Genomic DNA, 27896 nt, shown 5'->3' with positions numbered 1-27896 from the left:
CAGAGAAATCCCAACTCTAACAAGAAGGATATGGAGATGGCTGAATGGGCTACTGAGTCAGAAGAATCCTTGTTTTGGGGACAGGAAGACACAGTGTCTGAACTGGAGGCCCTGGACATACTTCTGACATGGTAACAGTGGAGACTGAGGAATTATCCATCCCTGTTGGAAATAATTCCTCTCAGCAAAGACCAGCAAGAAAAAAGACATTGGACTAGACATATTATCCAAGCCCCCTGAGATGCCCAATGCCCTAATGCTCCTATGCCACGATGTTTCTCAGAAATAGGAATAGAAGAGGGGTTAGGTTAGGTAAATCCTAATTAACTGATTTTAAGATAGAAATAAATGAAATATTTGAATTAGCAAATCAATTCCCTGCTACCAAATGGAAATGGAAATTCTTGAATTGTGTGGAGATCACATTTACAGTAACAAGGGACATTTTTCAGTTTGCGATTGGTGAAATTCAGCACACTACATCTGATTTAATGGCAGGCTCGTGGCTCATGGTCCCCTTATTTAAGGAGAGTCCAACTGAAAAGATTCTCTCTTTGCCCAGAGGATCCAGGGTTTCCTGAGACTGTACAAGTTACTTGATCTTTCTGTGCCTCAGTTTCCTAATTTGGAAAATAGGGTAAAAATAGGTAAATCAAGTACATATATGTAAAATGCTTAGAAAATTCCCTGGCTTTCATAAGCAATCCATAAATGTTAGTTACTATCATTAGGACTATAGTTACTTTTTCTAGTTTGTTCTGTATAATTCAAGCTCCACCTATCCATTTATTCTACAATTGAAATTATATAAAGGACTTTTTTTGTTACTATCTTAAATTTACTCAAAAATGGGTAGACTAGATTGCGCTACATTAAGCAGCAGGATTTCCTATTTTATTCCACCTAATGAAGATTCCTGCATAAAGAGTGGTCACAAATATCTAGGCTTCAAATCCAAGTCTTACTTTCTAGATCTCAATTCAAGATCCTAAATAAATAACTGTAATGACTATAATAACTCAGTTTTCATATAATCATGTGAAAGCATTTCAAGTCATGCTCACATTACTGACATTATTCCTTACAACTCCCTTTTAGACACTGCACTCAAGATATTCTCTTGGCATCTCTCCCTCTCAGTTTGTACAATTTCAGGTGTTTTTTCGCAACCAGATTCTACTGATTCTTTCATAGCTGATTCAAATGTTAACTCCTCCATGGACCCTTCCCTGGTCTGCTATAGAGAAAATAATTTCTTCCTTCTGTGAAACCAAATTTCTAAAGACAAATCGCCTTCCACCTTGTATTATGGCTATTTAAGTACATGCATTAAGGATACGTGCATTAAGGTTCATGTATACTTACGGATTAACACCTGAGTTACTACAAGTCTCTCAGCCTTATTCATAGCAGGCAATGAGTACATCATTAGGTATACAACTGGATGAATTCAGACTAAGATACACAGTAAACTAAATATAAGTGCTCTGATTACTATGAGAGAATATCTGAATAGAATCAATTTTCCATTAAAATATTAAGCAATGGAAAATCCTCAGATCCTAATTCAAAGTTTTAGATAAGTCTGATCAATAGATGCATCAATAAATAGTATATGAGTCTAAACAAAGGCCATTTCATACTACCTAACATTAGAAATTAACAGGTGCTAGATACTTTGTTAGGAAATTAGATATAGGAACAATAAAATCACTCTTGCCTACTAAGTAATTAAAAAAAATAGTTTATTAAAAAGAAATAGGACATGTTTTGGCTTGATTTTCTTTTGCATCACTCTCTTTATCCAAACCGAATCACTTTATGTAATTTGTCCTTCACATTTGTATTTACGTACTGTGAGAAACAAGGCTTCTAATTGTCTAATTTTTATGTAACTGCCCTGTCTATGCTTATGTCACAATTATGTGTGAACTGAAATCTTGAAGTACCTAAATAGCTTAAATTTATGCCAAAGTGGGCATAAATTACCTATTTCAAATAAATGCTATCCTTTTTTTCTTGTCTGTATCCATAGACTTGCTTTGATTCTTAGCCTCACATTGTATAGGTATATTTTTCTCTTAAGTACTGGCTATAAGTATGTTCTAAATTTTGTTTTTCTTTGAGGTTTTAAAGTTTTATTTTTAAATAAGAAAAAGTATTAATTTGGACAATTAGTATAGGAAATTAGAAAAGAAGGTGGGTGGGACACAATATGAGGAAAATGAATTGATTTATCCCTAATGAGGTAAACTCTTTTAGGAAAAATTGTATGGTTAGATACACATAAAAATTTGTAGAAATTAAAGTGCATAAACGTCAACAATGTTATTTCAGAAGGAGTGCTATTTTTAATTAAGTGCTCCGTGGAGACACTCAGAAAAACTCAAATAGAAAACTTCCATTAACATTTTTTTTTAAAACTTTAAAAAATTGTTAAATGGACAGCATTTTAAACTGGTATGGTACTCTTGCTTTATTCACTTACATTAGTGAAAGTTATTGTTAAATCAGATTCAGTTCATTAGCTATAAACCAATTTGGGAATTGTCCTGATTTCAATAAGATAACTGACCATTTTCCAATATAAAAGGATAACCACTTTTATTACATGAATCGTAGCTGTCTTAAATTCTATGCCCTTTTGCTGAAAGGGTGTTATTTCATGCCTGGGATCATTTTTTAAAAGTCTATCAAAAACTTAAATTCCACTCAGATTACTCTTGATAGATCCAGAGAGGAACCATTTATTTATGTTGGCAGTGTTGATTGAAGACCATATTATCACAGAGACTCAGCTTTCCCTCAAGGTCAATTAGTTGAAATCTATAAGGAATTAAAATATAGTCCAAATAGAGTAGATGAGAGCGTATAGATGACTAGCTTAAACCAGCATTACCAGTGGCACAGGACAAATCGAGAAACTTTGTGTTCTCTGCTTAACCAGTTAAGTTAGGCCAAACAGAAAAGAAGCTCAAATTCTATTGCCTAGATATAAAAGTACGTATTTGTACATATTAACATGTGCTCCATATTCAAATAAAAATTTGTGAAGAATCTATTTCTCTGGTAAAACATATTAATTAATCTTTCCAAGTTTTATAAAATGTAGTGTGAATTTTTAGTTTATATATTTCATCAAGTCATTAATTCCTCCGATGGTTACATTTACTTCTGCAATGAAAGTCTATTACTTATTCAGAGCATTTACTATAATGTTTTCAAAATTGTCTTTATTTTTGTTCTTTAGTATTGTTTTTATTTCTTCTAGGTTTTAAAATAGCATCCTTTCAGGTCCTTCTTCAGGCTTTTATAAAATCACCAATAACATTTCTGTGGTCTTCAGTATAAATTAAAAATATTATCCTAACCGATGGCTGGTACTATATAACTGATGCTAAAACTTCACTGAATAAGGTAAACATACCATCTGAATAAGTGAGTAATGCAATACCTTTTTTATTTAATTAGAAAACAATCAATTAGTAAGTGATAGCTAAGTAGAACTTTCTCAGTATGTCTCCTTGTATTTATAAGGAGAAATAGGTTTAAAAGGAGCTTAGCTAATTTGAAGGGCAGCTCTTTGGAGGAGATGCCCCTTCCTGTTCCACCACAGTCTTTCCAGTGCCTAGAACAGTGCCTGTCACTTGATAGGTGCCCGATTAATATTTATTTTACTCAAGCAAGGGGAAATGGACTTTCAGGTAGATCTGGAAAAGCAACATTCTTGCTGATACCAAAGAGATGAGAAAAGATTCCCAGGGTGGCAGGAGTTGAATTTTTCTTATTACTAAACCTCTCCACATTAGCAAATCTGAAAACAAATTCCTGACAGTTCCTTTATTTTGTCAACCATGTATTCTAAATTAAGAACACTGGCATAAGCTTACTACCCTGTTTTCCCCAAAATAAGACCTCCTGGGAAAATGAGCCCTAGCAGGTTTTTCAGGATGACATCCCCTGAACATAAGTCCTAATGTGTCTTTTGGAGCAAAACTTAATATAAGACACAGTCTTATTTTCGGGGAAACACGGTACCTCGAAGGCAACAAGGCAAAAGCAGTAGATAGAGAGGATGAAGAGACTGCTGACAGTTGTGTGAAGAAACGGGCAAAGTTTTCAGTGAGGACTTAATGAAAAGGAGACAAATGACATAACAAGATCTGAAAAGAAGTCCTTACAGCCTGAACTATTAGCTAGCGAGGCAGGTAAGCACTGACCTTCCTCTGTTAGGGGTCAGAAGGCAACCTCAGAAAACTAGAGGTTGAAGAAGACCACAAATATGATTTATGTAGAGGTGTTCTATAAAGGTTCTCATTAACCCAAACTATTAAGTTTCGCTCTGTCAAAGAAAGAGCTCTGACTGAGCAGAACACTATTCACTGACTCTGGGAGAGAAAAGCTGATGATAGAGAAAGACAGTGAGGGTTCTATAAAAATGAAAGCATTTTTTTCCCCCACAATCCACAGAGATACTAATGGCATAAAGCAAAAAAAAAAAAAAAAAAAAAAAAGTAAAAGCATTCTGTTTAATGATGATGAAGAAAGACATTCAGCAGAGTTGCTCAACCAGACCACTTGTGAGTCTGGAATGCTGAGAGGTCAGCTTTGAGTGCTGGTTGGAAATGGATCTTTTATGTGTGACGCGATTACTTAAATCTTTAGCTCAACAGCTAAAATCTTTGACAAATGTTTGACGCTGATCAATCAGGTCCTTTGAAGAAAACATATTTTCATAAAACTAGTTTAATTCTGTCAATGGGAACTTGGCAATTAGTTAATGTAAAGTAAAACAAGGTTCACTGTGACTCCAAAATGTTAAATGTGATTAGAGCAGCAACTGTCCTGTTTTCCTCTATTTCAATCATGTGGAGTACTTTCATGGCCAATGAGAACGTCGGGAGATTTGGCCCTACCCAGCATTGGAGCTCATGGAGACTGACTCCTCTGTAGCAGATTTGGGATTTTGAAATCAAATGCATTTTCATTCTCTGCCTTCATTCATTTCCCTTGCATGAAGAAACTTATTATCGCTGGGGCACTCAATCAATTGTTGGGGTCCAAGCCAGTGCTGATATTTTGCTAAGCTATCTTCAGAATGTACCAAGTAAGCTTTGTACTAGGATAAAAGTGGCACATCTGAGCATCAGAGGAGTGCTTGAAAGCATGCATAGTTGGCTATCCAGTGGTCAGGGCAGAAGTAAAGATTCCATGAAACGTGCCACTTTGTAAGCCCCAGAGTTGGAGGACAGGAAATGTCATTGTTTTGGTCCTTAGAGATTACCACCTGCGGTCGTTGAAATGAGCTTGTGGGAAGTGTGAACCCTGACTCCACCTGTCAGACGGCAAATTCAGCTCTTGTGTCATGGTAATAATAGGACAAGACACATGTGAAGAAATCGAGGTGCACACTTATCATAAAAGCTAACAAAACATGAGAACACAGCAAATGCTCAGGACATGCACATTATGAGTCAATGTGCATTTTGATAAGATTATCTTTACTGTATCAATAACATGCAATATTATAGAGGACATATTATAAGCAGAAAGCATAGGGTTTTTTTGTTGGCTTTGAAAAAACAGCACATTAAACAAGAAACGCTCAATAATATGTATTTAAGAATATAGAGCACACCATCTGACAAGATGAAAATAATCACAGCAGAGCTCTGCATCACGACAGTAACTTACTGAATGACAAAAATCTCCTTGCGTCTAAAGAAAAATGAAGAGTATCTGGAAGTAAAGATTCATTATTTATTTAGTATACAAACACACTGCATTTCTTTTGATTTGCTACTACAAAAACATGAGCATTATATTTTAAACTTTGTTATACTTCAGGACATTTCTCATCCTGAATTCACATATTAGTCAAACATTTCTTATCTGCATTCTCATAGTTTTGCCATTGCTTGTAAAATAATTTAAGACAGAAGTAAAATTAAGGGCAAGAATCTGTCAAAGAATTGATGGCAATTAAAATGCTATTCTGTTTAGAATTTCATATATCAGTCAAACATGTATTCTTATTGAAGCCACAATAAAAATTGCACTACCAAAGATTTTCCACTTTCTGCAGGTTTGAACCTATGCTCAAATGCCATCACTCCTTTGCCCCTTACCACTAGAGAATATATCATTCAAAAGAAGCAATTCTTCCTTTAAGAAACATCCTCTGCATAGAAAATGCTTCTTGAAGGATACCAAGTCCTTGCCTATTTAAGAGTGTTCACATTGATCTCATCTAGTATGCCACAGAGTTAAATACACACACACACACACACACACACACACACACACAAATAGGTGTATCTGCATATCTCAGAATCAAACAGACCTGGGTTAACATCATGGCTCTCCTATTTACTAGATGTATGACCTTAAACTTACTTAAAATCTCTAAGCATCTTTTTTTTTTCATTTGTAAAATGAGGGTCAGAGTACCTACTAGTTACCTGAGTTACCTGAGATCATTACACACAAAATTTAACACACAGTAATTGCTCATAAAAGGTAGCAATCATATGTCAGCAAACTCTATATGAAAGTAGATTGGGATAATTTTATAAATACCATAAATGCCAATAATAAAACCAAATGTATTCTGATTTACAGTTTACAAAGAATATTCATAGGATCTTTTAAATGGTAAGCTTCCTGAGGACGTAACTATGTTTAACAAAAATTCAATATACAAACCTCTAAAGTTATTGAGGAAAGAAAAGTACACTTAAACTAGCAATTCAATTGTTTGCATCTTTATGTTAAAAAATTTAATTCCATTCATAAATACTAGATTGGGCCTGAGTCTTAAAATAATGTACCATTACATTCATTCAACTAAAACAGGCAAGATAATTCGTATAAAATAATGTACAAATTTTTTTTGGAAAAAAATTGAGGCCTAGAAGAAACTGAACTATGGTCGAGTAAGAATATTAGAAACATTGACTAATACTCAACTTTTTTTTTCTGATTTAGTCACCATAGAAAACAGAACTTCTATAACTTAATTAAGTGTGAAAAGAAGAGAGTGAAAATAAACTTTTTTAGCAAATAGAATCTTTAACTTGTGAAGATTCTGTTGGCTTATTTATTTAATTGGGTTATAACTCTTTGGGGAAGGTAGTCTGTTTTACACTAAAATGAGTTAAAAACAATCCACAGGGTCAATTAGTCTTAGCAATCTTAAAGGTCTGTGTTTTACCTGTGTGTGTATGCTGATCTTGCCAGTATTTTCTCCTAGAATCCTTTCTCACTTCAATGGGTTAAGTGGCTGTGCTTTGAAGGAGTGATAACAAAATGTTGTTTTGTTCATTTATTGTGTAAAAACAACTATGGGTTATTTTCTAACCTGGTAAGTGTGGTATAGGTGAGCCAAAAATATTAAATATTCTTCCTTAGAAATATAACTTGCATTGTCTAAACTTAAATATAAAATGTGCATAATGAAAAGATATAATTATCATTGCAACAAGAATTTAAAGCATTGTCTTGGCATGTCTCTGAATGTTCTCATGGAGTTAGGGAGTACTAAATCTTCATTGGAGGTTTGTTCTACTTTGGGAAGAAAAAGTGTAAAGTGAGAGAATTCTTCAGCTATTTACTGAAATAAGGTAGAATATAATTAAATAATGAGAGTTTACATATACAAAAATCATAGGATGAACCTTAAAATATAAAGAAATATCTAGACAGATAACATAAAATAGTTAAATAATTTCTTAACTATAAAATCCCAAATCTTTGAAAGGATTTAGTACCAAGCATCGTAATGACTATTCTTTTGTCAACTAAGTAACTCCCTAAAATTAACAATTCAATGATTGGTTAGATATCCTTTTTTATTTATTTTTTATTTTTATCATTTCTCTTATGGACGTGTGAAGATATGTAACACTGAGGAAAACTGCAAGAAAATAGCATGAGGAAAGTGAGCAGTTTGGACCAAAAAAGAACAAGCCTCAAGTAGAAAGAGCATATGTTAGCTGGGTAGACCTAAAGGAAATTATCTAAGTTCTTTCCTGCAAGTAATAAAGACATATAACATGTTATTCTACAATTTGGAAATTAACTCAAACTCCTTGATTCTTCACCCCCAGAATCTACCATCAGTCTCTGGCTCTACCCTCATCAGATCTGTATGACTTTGCATAGATTTCAATCTTCCTGCGCCTCAAAGACAGATGAAAAGCTTCAGCGCTTCACTGAAGGATGATGGCCCCATGCATACTGGTATGTACACATGGCTGATTATAGATTGGTTGGTTACTATTTTTCTAGTCATATTGTCCAACATGTTAGTGACTTTATTAACATGAAAATCCTTCAATAAATGGTAAAGCTGGAGGTAGAGCTCTGTAATGAAGAGTTAACACCCAAACCACTTGAGAGTTATTTTAATACATTTCTGTAGTAAATCAAGCAAAGCATATTATTATGTGTCATTGGAATTACAAATAATATTTTATAGTCATGAATACTGGAATCATAACAAACAAATGAGAAAGTAAAAAGCACGGAAACTAAAATTTCCAACTTTGCTATTACTAGGGGTAATATTTACTAATTTTTTATATGCAAAAATAAATATATTTGAAAGATACTTCTGCATCCTTTTACAAATAAAGCAACATATAAATAAATAAATATGGAAGTCAGAAAATAATGAGGAGTCAAGGTTAAATAAGGCAGTTCCTGAATTATAAATACCCAATAATAAACAATTTGTACAGTCCTTACCCACCTTTTCTATTAGCTGGAATGATAGCAATTGTTAAAAAACAAACACACACAACATCCAAAAAAAAATAATCCCTCAACCTCATACCTTTTTGATAATGGCTGTGTCCAGAAGTAGAGGAAATTGCAAACTGAAAATACACAGAGCTTAGGGGTTCTGACCTCACCATAGCCTGCCTAGAATGGTTAACCTCCTTGGATAATACTTTCTCCAATACTACCTGGCTTTTATTATTTTATATCTCCTAAAGAGCTACTTACTATGGTCTTTTGCAGGATTAATAAAGTTTTGTTTAAAGAAATACTCTAAAAATGGATGCTTAGAAGCTCACATTTTAGTATGGACAGATTCAACTAAATTGTTCAAACAACTAAAATGAACTGCACGGAGAGGGACCTGAAGTCCTGTACACTTTGCAGTCTAGAAGAAAATGACTGGGTCTCCAGGCCTGTGAAAGGGGCACAAAGAATTGAGAAAGGAGTGCAGAAAAGCAGATGAAAGAATACTATGTACTGAAATTCAGTTGGTCCACAGGGGGAAAGGAGAAGAAACTTCCTTTCACTATATAGCATGACAACTTCAAGGACAGAGACACATAGTCTCATACAAGTAATGTTCTATTGTCCCTATGATATGGTTTCATTTTGGCAGATTACCTTGGGAATCCATTGCTTTTTTATACATAACATTTCTTATGTGGAAAACTATGTCCTGGATAATACATAACCATCTTACACATAGTTTTTGGAGCAATACCCATTTTGGATGGGAACAGCCTGTATTGTACTATTAACAAAGATAAATATCTAAATACAAAGAAGTAAGTTTTCATATCCAACAAACCAAATCTCCCTGTAATTAGCTTGAACAACTTTCATTCTGTAGCATCTGGAAGGTCCCTGCTTAGCAGATGATACTTCCCTCTATAGCACATTTTAGATATTTTAGACATACTGGAAATATTCTTACAAAGTCAGTCTATTAGGTGAAGGCCAACTTTGGTAAATGACAACTATAAATGATTGATTCTTTTTTAAGTTCAACACCTTTGATGCCATATTTTCAGAGTTAATAATAATTTTTAAAAGTTCAACAGATTTATGCAAGTGTTTTATATCAATTGTCTTGTTTTTATTCAAAGCATTACAAAGTAGTGACTCTTTTGAGAATCTAAACTTGCTAATATTATCTGATGATAATTTTTATTAAGAATTTGATAAATTATCTCAATAGACAGCAGTTTTTCAAACGTGTCAATATTTTGAATCATTTATAATGATTTCAAGAGATTTTAAAATTACTTATTCTTTAAAATTATGCACTTCACTATTTCCAATACATACCGATGGCATATATTTAGTACACATATTTTTTTTCCTTCCAAATGTAAGTTTTACTTTGTGTTTAATTTTTAAATACTAAGCAATTTAAAAAATGAAGTGTCTATATGCAATTTAGTCTTTTATGTAATTCCACATTAAAGTAAGGAGTTACAAGAAAGATTTTTATTAAAACGATATAAACATCAAGTAATTACAAACTTAATTATTTTAAACTTGTGGCTAGAAATGTGGACCCTCCCAGAATAACCACTGTAAAAAAAAAATCTATCATATGAAATGAATTATTAAGCATAATTTTAAAGGTTTAATGTGTAAAACTATTTGTCTCAGAACAAAGATTGGTTGAACATTGTAGTCAGAGGTTCATATTGAACACTAAGTATTAAGATTAAGTGATTCTCCGAACACCAGCGAGAAGTGTGTAGAAGATGGAGGTCACCCTTTGAAAGAAGATCTCTGTGACCTGTATAAATAAGAGCCCCACAAACACTTCCAACAAGCATAGGTCAGAATCGGGTCATGGCTTCAGGCATTCTGGACCACTGATCGCCCAGAAGGGTGTGCTCACCGTGTTAATCTCTCGTCCTTCAGTTCCAGGTCTGCCACTGTGATGAGCTGGTCCAGCTTGAACTTAGTGTCAATAATTTCTGCATCCCGAGGAGAGTATGTGCCACCTTCTTTCTGCTTCTGCCGAATTCTAAAATACGTGTGGCCAAGTCCAAGAAGGGAATATCATAGAAAGCATGTGAATTTAGGTTTAATTTTCTTTTTAAGTAAAGACATTAATATCTTTGTTGCGATCACTTCTATGAATACATTGCAATTGTACAACTACTCAACTTCTTTTTCCATCTTAATTCCATAGAATGTATTCTACTATATATTTTCTAACATGCTGTTTTGTTGAAGTTTCAAGTTTTAATAAGAATTAGTTGATCAAATCCTGAGTCATTGGCACATTCAAAATAAAGAGAAAATAAGACTGATGCTGTGAGCTTGTTTCTCCTCCCCTCTAGCTGTCTCCTGGATTTGTCACAAATCCATGTCAAAGTGGAAATAGCTCATTATATCAGCACCAGTGCTAAAAGACAATGCTCCACTGTTTTTAGATACATAAAACATTTTTACATACACGAAAATACATAAAAATGTGTTTTGAACTGTAGTCTTCATTTTTAACAAGTATTATGAACTATATAATATTATTTACTTATAATCAGAAAACTCAGGTTCAAAAATAAAAATCACATAAATCTGATAATCAAATTAAAGTCTTCATTTAAGCCATTTACATGCTAATTTGTCTATGACATAGTGTGGTACATTACAAAGTAATGATTAGCTTTTCTATACTTCATATTTCAAACATGTATTATTTATTACAAGTTATGTATTACAGATGATATAAGAAGTAGCCTCAAGACATTACAACTTAGTTGGGAAGCAGGATCTAAACTTAGAAGAAGCATCAAAAGAGAAAAATGATTCAGCTTACAAATCATAAGACAGTTACTGATTAGTTATAAAATGTTATATAAGTGATTACAACACTTAGTATTTAGAAGAAGTAAAGAAATAGGATTTGACTTGGGTGTTCCAGAATGAGAGGAGGAGGAAGCACATTTCCAGTTGACTGAACAAAAAGTAGAGTTGTACAAAAGCCTATGGAATGTTCAGGTGAGAATAGATCTGTTTGGCTGAAGAGATGTAGGGAAGTGGTAGGGAATAAGGGAGGACCCTTTCCTGCCCACTTAAGGCATTCATCCTGTAAAGAAATGAGAACTCAGAAAAGATTTTAGAGCAGGGAAAGAATATAAATACGGCAGGTACATACCCCTTAGGGACTACATCCATGTCTTACACAACATGTCTTTAAAATACCTACACTAATGACTTTCTCTCATTACCTTCTGGCTGAATCTGAGAAGAGTATGTGGTATAAGAAAAATATCTTTTCCAAGAGCTTTTCAAATTCTCCGTCAAAATGATTTAAGATGAAACAGATTGTGCATGGAATTCAGAATATAGGACAACGTTCTTCAGATAAAAATAGAGCCTAGTGAACTACTTAGGAAATTAGTAGAATGGCTACTTTTACAAATGTAAGGTCCCTTTAACTCAGCAATCGACCTAATGAAACTAGATTTTAGGATCATAACTAAGATTTCCCCTGAGGTCCTGTAAACCACAGGTGAATGAAGAGATTGATACTGAGAATTTGCAAAGACACTTGGAAAATTAGTACAGATATGTTGGTAAACATAAGAAAGGGTACCACCACAGAAAGAAGTTGGACGGACATCTTTAAAGTGTTGTACTTACTATCTCCTCTGTATAAAACTTTAAAATTTAGACCTGATTAAAATATTTTCTTTAAACCTATCAGAGTTGCAAATTATTCAAAAAATGTGGAAAGCCTGGCATATTCTGCTTTCATGTTATCACTTTATTGTCTCCTAGCTCGAAATCCACTCTTCTTTGCCCTGCTTTGTGATACTGGAGCTAGACTCCAGAACATTTCTCCTTTGCAAGGGGCAGGATGCTAAGCTTTGTTACTAGAGGACACTAGCATGATCCTGCAAGGAAATAGGAACAACAAGACCCTTCCCTTGTGGGTTTATGCTTCAATATTATTATTCATTGTGGGGGCCCCACAGTCCACGTGATGAGTTCTAGTGGCCTCGTAAGTGCATGATTTCCCCACAGGTGAATGATACCAAGTATCTCTAGCTTATCCATGACATCCCACAAGAATAGGCAGCTCCTACAGACCAATTCCAGCCTGCCTACCCTCCAATAATGATGGGTGGATTCTACAAAACAGTTCCAGCCCCTCCGCTCTGTCACATTTCTCGGCCCACTGCTAGTTAATAGGCTGCATGTGCTTGCAGTGGCCATTCCACATTAGCTTTCAGAGGGAGGCTTTTTCTAGTTCTTAGTTCCTTTATTGAACCCTCTCCTTCAGCTTAGAGAGAGAAGCTTCTTCTTACATCTAGATCCTTTACAATTCTCTTTTATCCACTTTAGTAGTTAATTTTTTCTATTAGTTAATAATCCTTTTTATTAAATGTTTCCCATTCAAGTAACTGTTGTGGCTTCTGTCTCCTGACTGGAATATGACAGAATAATGCCCGTAAAACAGCCTAGGAATGTGAGTACAAATAAATCTTACCTTGCAAATGCAAAAATAGCTGTTCCAAGAAGAATGATTGAAAGGATACACAAAGTGACTGAAAGAATAATCTCTACAGTTCTTTCTGAAAGTCCTTCACCTGAAGAGGAGGAAGTATAACATTATCATTAATTATTGTTATGGAATACTATCTTGGATCGCAAAAGACAGAAAACTATTTTCTTGGAATATCATTCATGAATGCTAATAAAGTATACAGATTTGTTTGTTGCTCTTCTTCTGTATCTTCAACCATAACTTTAGGTCGCAATCCTTGGTCCTTTTCTTTTTGCTATCTAAACTCACTCCCGTGGTGAGCCCATCTAGCCTCACGGTTTTAATTTCCATCTATATGATGATGACTACTTAACTGTTATCTATTGAACTTATTTGTATATCCAATTGCCTACTAGAAGTGTAATTAAAATTTAAAAATCAATATTTCCAAAGCTAAACTGCTATACTCCCCTTCTTTCAGTTGCATCCTTGAACCTCTAGTTGATGGCAACTTCATTGTTCCAGTTGGTCAGGCCCAAAACCTCAGTCACACTCTACTCTACTTTCTCCCATGGAACTCATCCAAAATCTTTGAGAAAATCCTGTTGGCTGTATCTTCAAAGCATATACTCTTTTTACTAAAAGAAACTAGGAAAACTTGGAGAGATGATAATTCCAAAGTGGGAGCAGGGAACAAAAGAAATTCAGATATGAATGGGACAAGAAAGCTAAGAATCTATCAAAGACTAATTACATGAAAAGAATAAAGGATCCTCTTGAAGAGGTTCCTACCAGCCAAAGAGTGAACAATTTAAATGTTATAATAAATAAAAAACTGAAATTGATCGAAATAGAGTCAATATATAAAAATCCATGAGTTCTAAAATTACCCAATGAAAGAGAAATAAAAAAATAAAAAGTACTAATTTGTGAATATTGGTTATAGCTAGACTACCATTTCCTTATTCTTAAAATTTTTATCAAATGTTTATTTCTGTAATTAAAGTAATTAAAGAGAGAAAATTAGGCGCTTTTTTCTGGCTTTCTCATATGAAATGTATTTTATGAATTAAAAATCATTTTAGTTAAGGAGATAAAACTCTCAGTAGAAGATAATTTTGTTTAATACATGTGGAAGGAATATTAAAATTAGAAATTCAGAATTTTACATTTCCAATGAAATAATTGAGTCAGGTAACAATTGTAAATACATCCTTAAATGGTTATGAGGGTGATGGAAATTGGATATTTACAGCATACCAAAGTATTACCCCATAGATTATTTGATAGTTATAACAAGGGAAAAACAACTTTCCAGTGAAAGATCATGTTCTCATTACTGCTAAAGTTACTGATTAATTTAAACGTCTTTGAAAATGTGACAACCAGATAATAAACAACTTCTGATGTGAGGTATTTTGAATTAGGCAGCAACACCTATAAAGAATCCCTGCCAAAAATATTTATTGTGAATATTTAAATTTTTAGATCTTATTTCTAATTTATGAGAAAGCGGTGAAAGGAGGAAAATATAAATGAAACCAAAGGAAAGAAATCAGACAAATCCAGAATATGGGACCTCTTATAAGACAACTCATCTTGTTGCTTCAAATAGTCTATGGCATGGAAGGGGGAAGTCTTTTCTATATTAAAAATTAAGAGACACAACAATCAAAGATAATATGTGAAAATCTTGTTGGAATCCTGATTCAACCAAATTACAAGAAAAAAAGTCAGAGGATGATTTTAAAAAGCATGTAGTAGTATATAATATCAAGGATTTATTGTTAATTTTCTTTAACTGTACAGTATAATAAAAATATACTTATTAGAGGAATATAGTAAAGTATTTCAAGGTGGGAATATACCACTTTCTGTGATTTACTTTAAAATTCTTCAGAAATAAAAGAACAAATGCATAAATAAAACAATGTAGCAAAATGTTAAAAATTATTAAATTTAATTAGTAGGTATTTGAGGGTTCATTACAGTATTTAAAACTTTTGTGTATGCTCTACTCATTTCTCACTACCTCTGCTGCTAGCATCCTGCTCCAGGCCACCATCTTGTTTTACATGAATTATTGTATGGACACCTAACAAGTCTCCCTGTATTCACCCTTCTTCTCTTTCCATCTATTCTCAACATAGCAGCAAGAGTCCTCCTTTAATAACATTACCTCTCTATTTAAAATCCTCATCTCTCACAGAGAAAAGCCGAAATCCTTCCAATGAACTATGAGACCTGGTCCTTCATTAACTCTCTAGGTCCCTGCTACCTCTGACTTTTCAAATTCCACCTTGATCACTCCTCTGGAGCCAGACTGGCCTCACTGTTGTTGCTGGAACACACCAAGTCACTCTTTATACCGGGGGTATGTACACACATTTTAAGAGATGTTATCTTAAAATGTGTATACATTTTTTTGGCACCCTCTGTATAGGGCTTTTGCACCAGCTTCTTGCTCTGTAAGGAAAGGTATCTCCCTTGTATGTCTGCCTGGATAGTGATTTTATTATTACCTTCAAGGATTTGCTCAAATATCGCCTTCTTATTGAAGCCTACGCTGATCACTTCTTATGAATGTATATGTGACTCCAAAATTCATATATTGAAGCGCTAAACTCCAGTGTGAATACATTTAGAGTAAGGAAGTCATTAAGTTGAAATGAAGTCCTAAGGGTCAGGCCTAAACCAATAGGTCCAATAGGATTTGTGTCCTTATAAGAAGAGACACCAGCAAGCACGCGGGGAGTGAGAAGGAGGATTTCTGCAAGCCAGGAAGAAAGCCCTCACCAGATACCAAACTGACTGCAACCTTGATCTTGCATGTCTAACCTCCAGAATTGTGGGAAAATAATGTTGTTTAAGCCACCCAGTCCATGGTATTTTGTTACGGGAGCTTGAGCAAACTAAGACATCACCATTTAAAACCGAAAGATACAACTCACTCACTTCTTGCCTCCTTCCTCTGCACACTGTTCTGCTCTTTCTTTTCTCCATAGTCTTTATCATCTTTTAATATATCTTGCAATTCACTTATTTATTATCCTATTGCTTATTATGTATCCAGAATGTAAGCTCCCTGAGGACAAGGGTCTTTATTTTATTCACAATTGTATTTCAAATTCTGAGAATAGTACTAGGCACGCAATAAATGCTCAATAAATATTTGCTAAGTTTGCTAATGAATAAAAAATACTGATTTTGAAATAGATCTTAAAACTTTTCAGAGACGTCATCAAAATGATGGCATGAAGTGAGCCTCTGGAAATCTCCCCTGGAATTTACAACAAATTGAAAAACTGGAACTCCACAAAGGACTCCCTGTGCAGCAGACAGGCAAGATGAAGAGGCTCAACGGGGATGAGGGAAGGGAGAAGTGTGGAGATTGAGCCGCGCGGACGCAGGACGCAGACCCAGCTCAGTGCCCCGAGCTCGCTGCATCCGGGAACTACCGCAGCTGCCGGAGACGGAAGACCTCGGACTGCTAGGGCTCCGCTTATGGCCCACGGGGCTGAGGGGGCAGCATATAACACGGCTGAACCCAACGCTCACAGCAGAGACCTCGGAGCAAAGACTGAGGGAAGAAGGCTGAAACGGTGGTATAAGCCCTCACTACCGAGCAGAGAAGGGAAGCTGTAGGCACTGAGACTAGCCGCCCCCCTCCACCCTCCCAGAGCTCGCCCCGCCCCCACCTGCCCAGTGCTAGAAGAGGAACAGTAGCAGTGTCAGATCAAAAGAACAGAATATTTGCAGTTCTGAGAACTGTGGTCCTCAGACACAAATTCACAGCCCAACTAGTTCCGACAAAGGGGAGGGAGCTGTCGAAGCAAGACCAGCTGTGGTGGTGGTCACAGCCATTGCTCTGGGCCACCTCTCACAACTCACACCGCCCCTGTCCCCACCTATCTGGGTGGATTCCTGCAGGAGTAAACAGAACTGCTGAAACACACGGGCTCTGAATCTGGTGCAGGAAGAGCTTTGGAACTTAAGCTCTCCACATCCCCACAGGGATGTGGTGCCATATGACCCAGGGAACTGTTAACAGAGAAGAAGCCCACCTTCCAGGGTTCCCCCCATTGTGTGAGAAGCTGGAACAGTGTAGAGAAAACATAACATTACAGTGTGAGAGAGAAAAAAAGGCTGCAGTCGGAGAGAAAATAAAACATTCTACAAACACATACTGGAAAACAAAACAAAGACCTCTTCCTATCAACCTGTTGCAGAACCCACTCCTATAAATGACTAGGAAGAGAAATAATAGATCGTTAATTGCCACGATTAACCAAGGCAACAAGTCAGCTCAGGAAGAAAGTGAAAAGTCTCCAGAAAATGAACTAAAAGATATGGAAATATATGACTTAAATGACAGAGAATTCAAAATTGCAGTTCAGAAAAAACTCAACGAGATGCAAGAAAACACAGAAAGGCAATTTAATGAACTCAGAAACACAATCAAAGAACAACATGAACATTTTACCAAGAGACTGAAATTTTAAAATGAACCAAACAGAATTTTTGGAGATTAAGAACTCAATAGAAGAAATTAAGAATGAAATAGCCAGCTTAGTTAGTAGAGTTGACCAGATGGAGGAAAGAATCAGTGACATCGAAGATAGAAACCTGGAAATGACACGAATGGAAAAAGAAAGAGACTTGAGAATTAAAAGAAATGAAAGAACTCTACAAGAACTTTCTGACTCCATCAGAAAGAGCAATATAAGAATAGTGGGCATACCAGAAAGAGAAGAAAGAGAGAAGGGAACAGAATGTATATTCAAACAAATAGTCGAAGAGAACTTTGCAAACTTCTGGAAAGAACTGGATCGTCGAATCCAAGAAGCAAATAGAACACCTAATTACCTCAACCCCAACAGGCCTACTCCAAGGCACATTGTATTGAAGCTGTCAAAAATCAAGGACAAAGAAAGAATCCTCAAGGCAGCCAGGGAAAAGAAGATGGTAGCCTACAAAGGAAAGCCCATTAGATTATAATTAGATTTCTCAGCAGAAACTCTACAAGCCAGGAGGGAGTGGAACCAAATATTCAAAGTATTGAAAGAGAGAAATCATGAGCCAAGAATAATATATCCAGCAAAGATATCCTTTAGATATGAAGGAGGAATAAAGACCTTTCCAGACATACAGAAGCTGAGGGAATTTTCTAATACATGACCTGCACTACGAGTAATACTAAAGGAAGATATTTGACCACCATCAACAAGGACAATTTGTGGCAACCAAAACATAAAAAGGGGGAGAGTAAAGGCCGGAACTGGAATATGGGAATGGAGAAAGTAAGCGTGCTGAAGAAAATGGAATACTCTAAATATCAAACTTTCTTTTACATAAACTTAAGGGTAACCACTCAAAAAAAAATCCAGAACTGAAATATGTAATATAATAAAAGAAGAAACAGAGGGCAAAATCATACAATACCACCACACAGAAATAATAGATAACAACAAAAAGGCAAAGAAACAATGGAGACACAGTCTTACCAGAAATCTAAAGATAGGATGATAGGAAATCCTCACATATCAATAATCACCCTAAATGTAAATGGACTGAACTCACCAATAAAAAGGCACAGAGTAGAAGATTGGATCAAAACACTAAACCCAACCATATGCTGTCTCCAAGAGATACATCTCAGCTACAAGGACAAGCATAGACTCAAAGTGAAAGGGTGGAAATTGACACTCCAAGCAAAAGGTATCCAGAGAAAATCAGGTGTAGTTATACTGATATCAGATGAAAACAGACTTCAGGGTAAAAAAGGTAACAAGAGACAAAGATGGACATTTCATAATAGTAAAGGGGACTATACAACAAGAAGACATAACAGTCATCAATATTTATGGTGCTCCCAATGAGGGAACACCAAAATATACCAAGCAACTGCTAACAGAAATAAAGGGAGAAATTGACCAAGACACAATTATACTAGGGGACCTAAATACATCATTGACAGCTACGGATAGATCATCCAAACAGAAAATAAATAATGAAATAGCAGCCATAAATGACACATTGTGATGAAATGGACATACTTGACATTTATAGAGCACTTCATCCTAAAACATCAGACTATACATTTTTTTTCTAGTATACGTGGAGCATTCTCAAGGATAGACCATGTATTGGGACATAAAACTAACCTCAGCAAATTTAAGAAGATTGAAATCATACCAAGCATATTCTCAGATCACAAGGCTTTGAAATTGGTTATCAACTGCAAAAAGAAAGCAGGAAAAACCAAAAATACATGGAGATTAAACAACACACTTTTAAAGAATGACCAGGTCAAAGAAGAAATTAGAGGAGAGATCAAAAGATACATAGAAACAAATGAGAATGAAAATACATCCTACCAAAATTTTTGGGACGCAGCTAAAGCAGTTTTAAGAGGGAAAATTATATCATTACAGGTCTATCTCAAGAAACAAGAAAAATCCCAAACAAATAACCACACGTTACACCTTAAAGAACTAGAAAAAGAGAACAAATGAAACCCAAGTTCAGCAGAAGAAAGGAAATAATAAAAATCAGAGCAGAATGAAATGAAATAGAGAATAAAAAGACAATAGAAAAATTAATGTAACAATGAGCTGGTTCTTTGAAAAGATTAACAAAATTGACAAACCCTTGGCTAGACTCACTAAGATAAAAAGAGAGAAGACACTAATAAACAAAATCAGAAATGAAAAAGGGGAAGTTATCACGATGCCACAGAAACACAAAGGATCATCCAAGAATACTATGAAGGACTATATGCCACCAAATTCAATAACCTAGAAGAAATGGACAAGTTCTTAGAAACATATAGCCTTCCTAGGCTGAACCATGAAGAACTGGAAAATCTAAACAGACGGATCACCAGTAATGAAATTGAATCAGTCATCCAAAACCTTCCCAAAAGCAAAAGTCCAGGACCAGATGGCTTCACTAGTGAATTCTTCCACACCTTCAAAGAGGATCTAATACCAATCCTGGTCAAATTCTTCCAAAAAAATTGAAGAAGAGACAGTACTCCCTAACTCATTTTATGAGGCCAACATACCAACATGCCTGATACCAAAATCTGGTAAGGACAACACAAAAATAGAGAACTACAGACCAATATCTCTGATGAATAAAGATGCAAAAATCCTAAACAAAATTCTAGCAAATCAAATGCAAGAATGCATTAAAAAGATTATTCATCACGACCAAGTGGGGTTTATCCCAGGGGCACAAGGATGGTTCAAGATACACAAATCCATCAATGTGATACATCACATAAACAAAATAAAGGACAAAAATCATACGATTATATCAATTGATGCAGAAAAAGCATTTGACAAGATACAACATCCATTTATGATTAAAACATACCTTTTTTAAAGGTATAGAAGGAAAATACCTTAACATAATAAAGGCCGCATATGACAAGCCCTCAGCTAATCTCATAATTAACGGTGAAAAACTGAAGCCCTTTGCTCTACAATCAGGAATACAACAGGGCTGTCCCCTATCACCTCTGCTTTTCAACAGAGTGTTGGAAGTCCTCGCCAGAGCAATCAGGCAAGAGAAAGAAATAAAAGGCATCCAAACTGGGAATGAAGAAGTTAAATTGTCACTCTTGGCAGATGACATGATGCTATATATAGAAAACCCTGAAGACTCCACCAAAAAGCTATTAGAAACAATCAACGAATACAGTAATGTGGCCGGCTACAAAATCAATGTACAAAAGTCCATTGCATTCCTATATACTAACAATGAACTCTCAGAAAAAGAAATACAAAAAACAATTCCTTTTGCAATTGCAGCAAAAAGAATAAAATACCTAGGAATAAACTTAACCAAGATGTGAAAGACCTATATGCTGAAAACTATAAGGCATTTTTAAAAGAAATTGAAGAAGACACAAAGAAATGGAAATACATTCCATGCTCATAGATTGGAAGAATCAACATAGTTAAAATGGCCATATTACCCAAAGCAATATACAGATTTAATGCAATCCCCATCAAAATCCCAATGGCATTTTTTAAAGAAACAGAACAAAAAATCATCAGATTTGTTTGGAATCACAAAAGACCCCGAATAGCCAAAGCAATCTTAAGAAAAAAGAACAATGCTGGGGGTTTCACACTCACTGACTTTAGTTTGTACTACAGGACAACAATAATCAAAACAGCATGGTATTGGCAGAAAAACAGACACGTAGACCAATGGAATAGAATTGAGAACTCAGAAATAAAACCACATAAATATGGACAGATAATTTTTGACAAAGAAGCAAAAAACATACAATGGAGAAAAGACAGCCTCTTCAATAAATGGTGCTGGGAGAATTGGAAAGCCACGTGCAAAAGAATGAAACTGGACTGCTATCTGTCACCATGTACCAAACTTAATTCAAAATGGATCAAAGATTTAAGTGTAAGACCTGAAACAATAAACCACATAGAAAAAAACATAGGTACTAAACTTATGGACCTTGGATTCAAAGAGCATTTCATGAATTTAACTCCAAAGGCAAGGGAAGTAAAAGCTAAAATAAATGAATGGGACTATATCAAACTTAAAAGCATCTGCACAGCAAAAGAAACCATCGACAAAATAAAGAGGCATCCAACTGAATGGGAGAAGATTTTTGCAAACAGTGCCTCCGATAAGGGGCTAATATCCAAAATATGCAAGGAACTCATGCAACTCAACAAAAAAACAAACAACCCAATTGAAAAATGGGCAGAGGACCTGAAGAGACATTTCTCCAAAAAGGACATACAAATGGCAAATAGACATATGAAAAAATGCTCAACATCACTAATCATCAGAGAAATGCAAATAAAAACCACAATGAGATATCACCTCACCCCAGTTAGAATGGCCATCATCAACAAGACAAATAGTAACAAGTGTTGGAGAGGCTGTGGAGAGAAAGGAACCCTTATGCACTGTTGGTGGGAATGCAGACTGGTGCAGCCACTATGGAAGGCAGTGTGGAGTTTCCTCAAAAAATTACGAATAGAATTACCATATGACCCAGCAATCCCTCTCCTGGGTATCTACCCAAAAAATCTGAAAACGTTTATCCATAAAGACACGTGTGCTCCAATGTTCATTGCAGCTTTCTTTACGGTGTCCAAGACATGGAAAAAACCAAAATGTCCTTCGATAGATAAATGGATAAAGAAGTTGTGGTATATATACACAATGGAATACTATTTGGCGGTAAGAAAAGATGAAATAGGACCATTTGTGACAACAGGGATGGATCTTGAGATTATAATGCTAAGCGAAATAAGTCAGACAGAAAAAGCAGAGAACCATATGATTTCACTGATATGTGGTATATAAACCCAAAACAACAAGAGAACAAGACAAACAAATGAGAAACAAAAACTCACAGACACAGACAATAGTTTAGTGGTTACCAGCGGGTAAGGGGGGAGGTGCGTGGAGATGAGGGTAAGGGGGATCAAATATATGGTGATGGAAGGAGAACTGACTCTGGGTGGTGAACACACAATGGGATTTATAGATGATGTAATACAGAATTGTACACCTGAAATCTATGTAACTTTACTAACAATGGTCACCCCAATAAACTTTAATAAAAAAAAATAATAATAAAAAAAATTTCAAGTTGAAGATCAGGTATTGAACCAAATAAGAATATACAAATTAGTAATCATTTATTTTAGACAAGTACTAATTATAATTGTAATCAATTTTAATTTATATGATTTATACTTTCTAATTTTATTATAAAAAGTATTAAAATCAAGTAACAAAACAAAATAGGTTAACTATCTGTAAAATATGCAGGGATTAATGTTTCATCTTTTTTCCCTAGATTGGTGCTTAGGAAATGTTAACAGTGTGAAAAGGTTCTTGTGGCTATTCTGCATGGTAGATTTGAATGAATACTGAATTTTAAAAAGTTATCACCGTTTCATGATCCTCTAGAATCTCCAGCTAAATTTAGAAGACACTAAATCAGCATGTAGCTCAGAAAGCATTTTAGATACACCTTTTTTATATTTTAAAATATGAATGCTTTGTCTTATGAATTTTCACATGCTGACTCTAATTGGATATGCTTGGGAAGAAAACATGAAAATAAAGACTCTTTATCAAGTAATATTGAATCACTGGACCTTAGAACTTAGTGGGACAAAAAAGTAATTTCATAGAGCACAAAATTAGTTTTTCAGATTAGATTACTATTTCAAAGCACTAAATAAGTGAAGTGAGGAAATGACATATAATGCATTAACAAACAATATGTAATCCTTTGGGTACATGTATTACAAAAGTACCACTAAGAAAGGACAAAATGTGCCATGATTATGAGTACAGATTCGGATTCATTGCTATGCATGTACCCAGAGAGCATTGCCAGTACAGAATGAGGTCACTTGTTCAAATCCTTGCATAGAAAATGCAATACTTTCACTTAAAAATATGAACATGAATTTTTTGGAATAAGCACAAGACATTTCCTTACTAGAGTTAAAATTCTATAAAAGGTTGAATTATGTTGTATTTGCATAATAAAATGTACTACTATAATTAAGCTAATCATAATAAAGAAGTACTAATTTTTCATAAGTATTACTATTTTTTTTTGTTTTTTTTTTTTTAAGCAGGGCACCGTTCACAGTGGCCCATGCGGGGATCGAACCGGCAAACTTGGTGTTATTAGCACCACTCTCTCACTAACTGAGCTAACCAGCCACCCCGCATAAGTATTATTTTTTGATTGAAATTATTATTTTTTTAAACTCAGTATATGAATCTGATTTATTAAGCCAGTTTTATATCTCTAAGAAGCTTAAGTTAAATGAGTTATAAAGCTTATAGGACAATGTCTGGCTCTTGATATAGGTACATATTATATGATCTTATTATTAGTATTATTACTGATCTTAAAAGAAAACAAGTTCTTAACAGAACTTAAATATAAAGAGTTTTTTCTTTTGGCTTAGTCATCCTGGATATTCTAATACTGCACAAAAATTTAATAATACAATTCACTCAGTTTCATAATTCAAAAAAATATAAATGAAAATATCTAAGACAGATGTAATTTTCATACATCAGATTGGCAAAATAGTTAAAGTACATAATACAAAGTGGTTTCCAGGGTGTACGGAAAAGCCACATTAATTCATTGTTAAAAAAAAACAAAAACAAAAGCATTTATTGTACCTTTATGTGTAAAAATGAAGCATACTTGTGTGAATGTTAGCCTCAAAAGTTAAGACAAGAAGGTGAAAAGAGAAGAGCTAGAAATAATTTAAAATGTGGAGAAGGGAAAATTGTACAGCAAAAATAGGAAGGCTGTAGGAGCAGACACATCACTAACAGTAATGAATTTGAAAGCTCCTGGGGCACTTAACAATTTTCAGGTGATGTGGTAATAATGGTTACAAGCACACTGACTCGAGTCATGAGTCCCGCTGCCTAGATCTAAAAGCTGGTGCTGCCACTTCTGAGTTCTGTAACCTTGGGCAAATTGCTTTAGGAGCCAGCTTCAGATTTCTTACCAATAAATTGAGGCTATTTATAAGTAGGAGATCATGTTTATAGGGGGCCAGTGAAGAACACATAAGGTAATATATAAAAACACTCATGAAAGTCTTGGTGCATAAATAATGTTCAGTATATTTATCAATAAACATTATCATACTCTTTCATCCATTCATCCATTCATTCATCAGATGTAATCTCCCAGTTAGTTCCTGAGGTAGGTATGATTCTTCTCATTTTGGAAACAAGATTTCAGAAATTCATTTTTTAAGTAACTAACACAAAGTCACATAAATTCAACATATGCCCAAAGTGCCTGAAATACGCCAGTCTGACTGCAAAGTTTATGAGGTCCACCATTGCCTTGCTAACATAATAAAACTTCCCCTTGTTCTCTGGTGTTTTGGGGGGCAAGCGATCCTTTCACTGTAAAAAGTACATAGTGACTCCCCTATTTCTGTTTCTAAGTGAGCATATCGGAACTTTTCATTGTTAGCATAGTAATTAAACGAGAAGTGTTATGACAGAAGAAAACAATCACAGAATGCCTTTGAATGTGGTTTAAGGTTTCATTTTGTTCAGCTTTAATGAAACCCTGTAAGGTACAGAAAAGAGTGTCTGGTTTTCAAATCAGAGGAATCCTCTATAATTAAACCTTGCAATCAAAACATTGCTTACAAGCAGTTTCCACAAACTGGTGGGCCTAAGGAGGATTTTCAAAAAGAGTTTGAGTAATTCTTGAGAATTTTTGTTAATAAAAATGCTAATGCTCAATCTCGAATAAAAAAAAACACCACATCAAATAAGTTGTGAGTATTTCTTTAGGGTTAAAATAACGGTGCATGTCATTTCCCCTGTTTCTTCTTACAGGCCATAAAGATTTCCCTAAGTGCAAATAACCAATCATCCTTATCCAGACAAGCCCTGCCTGGTTCTTTCTTATTTGTACTTTTAGTCCAGTCTATGGGGATTACTTTGCCTATGGTATCTCAGAGAGGCACAATCACTATCAAAATGGCCTGTCTTAGCAGTATATGCCCTATACTAACTTAGAAACACAGGCTTACAATGGCTCTTAAATCCTAAACATATATTGATGGTAGCTCATTGCTTGTGGTATGCAAAATACCAGGGAATGAATATATATCTATTGGTGGTTTGATGACCTAAATGGGATCTATACTTCTTTCACGGAAGTCTGGGATCACATACATACATGTCTTCAGCAGGCTTATTAGGGATGTTGAGAGCCACGAGCCTGTTACAAATGCTATCTTATATCCCAATACATGATATATTTGAGAGAAAGAAGGACCCAAACATTTTTTTCTAATTTTATGATGACATCAGGGGTATTATATCAATGCATTATATTATTTGCTTGCCCCCATTCTCACAGCCATTAAACCATTTTGGCCACTGACCATTGACTATCGCAGAAATGGTTAACTTCATTTCCTTTTTAATCCCTTCTACTCTATCTTCCTTGGCAATGTGCTTTTGCTGAAAACTCTTAGGACTCCATGGCCTTTTAGTCATGTCAGATCATGGATCAGGGCCATTTCTGGAGGGTGCTCCTTGGTGCTTGACCCGTCAGGGTGAATTTGACCTCCACACAATCATAGCATTCAATAACCAGGTAGAAATCTCACTTGAGAACAGAAACTGATGGTGTTACATCCATTAACCAGACTACATTGCTAGTTATCGAGGAATTCCATCAATGGTACATTCCATGCTCCAAATATGAGCATCTCATTTCACCACCTCTGAGGCCTGCTCTCCTAGTAATTTCCTCCATTCCTGCCTGTTTTACTAGCTATAAATGACTAGATAGCAGAACTCCATGTAGTCAATCCAGAATAAGCACTACAGAGTAAAAGCTTATTACAAGTCAGACAGAAAAAGTCGAGAACCATATGATTTCACTGATACGTGGGATATAAAACTGAAAACAATAAAGGAACAAGACAAACAAAGAAATAAATAAAACTCATGGACACAGATGATAGTTTAGTGGTTACCAGAGGGTCAGGGGGAAGGGGATGGTAGATGAGGGTAAACAGGGTCAAATATATGGTGATGGAAGGAGAACTGACTCTGGGTGGTGAACACACAATGTGATATATAGATGATGTAATACAGAATTGTACACTTGAAACCTAAGTAATTTTACTAACCATTGTCACCCCAATAAACTTTAATTAAAAAAAAAGAAATGAAATGAAAACAGGAATGAAAGACATTCTTGGGGGAAAACTGAGGAAATTAAAAGAAAAAAAAGCCTATTACATAGCTGTTATCAATCAGGAAAGAACCCACGAAAGACCACTCTAAGGAGGCCTGAAAAGCTAATCTTATGTCACTGGTCTGCAGATAATATATGAACTCTGAGAAATTTGACCATCAATCCATGGTCTCTTCCTTCTCACCACCCCTCATCACCCTAGCAGCTTTCTACTTACTACGTCCAGTCTATGTCTCATAAGTCCCTCCTTCCCTAGCCTTGGTAGGATCCTGTTCTCTGTCCTTCATTCCACATCTTAACATCTCTTGTGGATTCCTGGTGTTACCAGGACACATACACATTAGTACCTGGATAGCTGGGGCAGTGGTAGTTATGATTCCAAAGAAGGAACAGAGAATCTACTGTGTACTTCTGTTAATTTCTAGAATTAATTATTGCATTTCACTCCGTAGGTGAGAGAAAGGAAGAAAAATAAGACTACTGCTGAGGAGAACCTTGAGACTATCTGTGACCAAAATCCAGGTGGAGCTCGTCCTTGGCCAGAGGGTGCCAGTTGGCTGAATCAGAAAAATTATGTCCCTTTACATCATGATCCCCGATAGCATAATTGCTGTGCCATCTGCTGGAATCCTGGCCCAGCCACTTAATTACTTACTATGGGTCTTGGTGTCCTCATCTATAAAATGGAGCTAACATTAGCACCTAATAGGTTCTTGCAACCTTGGGACTAATGACATGATGGGTGTGGGGACAGAGCCCCAGAGAGCAGTTCCCAGGCTCTCGGCCTCACATAGAAGGTGCTGGCTCAGGTAGTAGATGGTCATCAGCTGTGACTAGTTGGCCATCGGCTGTTAC

The 27896-nt window shown here is 35.3% G+C and overlaps 1 protein-coding gene across 1 annotated transcript in view; it reads right to left on the bottom strand.

Annotated features, from left to right (window-relative positions):
- Positions 1–27896, bottom strand: part of PTPRQ (protein tyrosine phosphatase receptor type Q) — a 196965-nt gene that overhangs the window by 27933 nt on the left and 141136 nt on the right. The window contains exons 34-36 of the mRNA XM_033118569.1: positions 13265–13364; positions 10661–10789; positions 5695–5739 (exon numbers count right to left, since the gene is read on the bottom strand). Coding sequence (XP_032974460.1) covers positions 5695–5739; positions 10661–10789; positions 13265–13364 — 274 coding nt within the window. The remainder of the gene's footprint in view (positions 1–5694; positions 5740–10660; positions 10790–13264; positions 13365–27896) is intronic.

This window comes from Rhinolophus ferrumequinum, chromosome 10 (genome assembly GCF_004115265.2).
Source record: "Rhinolophus ferrumequinum isolate MPI-CBG mRhiFer1 chromosome 10, mRhiFer1_v1.p, whole genome shotgun sequence".
NCBI classification, from domain to species: domain Eukaryota; kingdom Metazoa; phylum Chordata; class Mammalia; order Chiroptera; family Rhinolophidae; genus Rhinolophus; species Rhinolophus ferrumequinum.
This window is presented reverse-complemented; position numbering and strand designations above follow the sequence as displayed.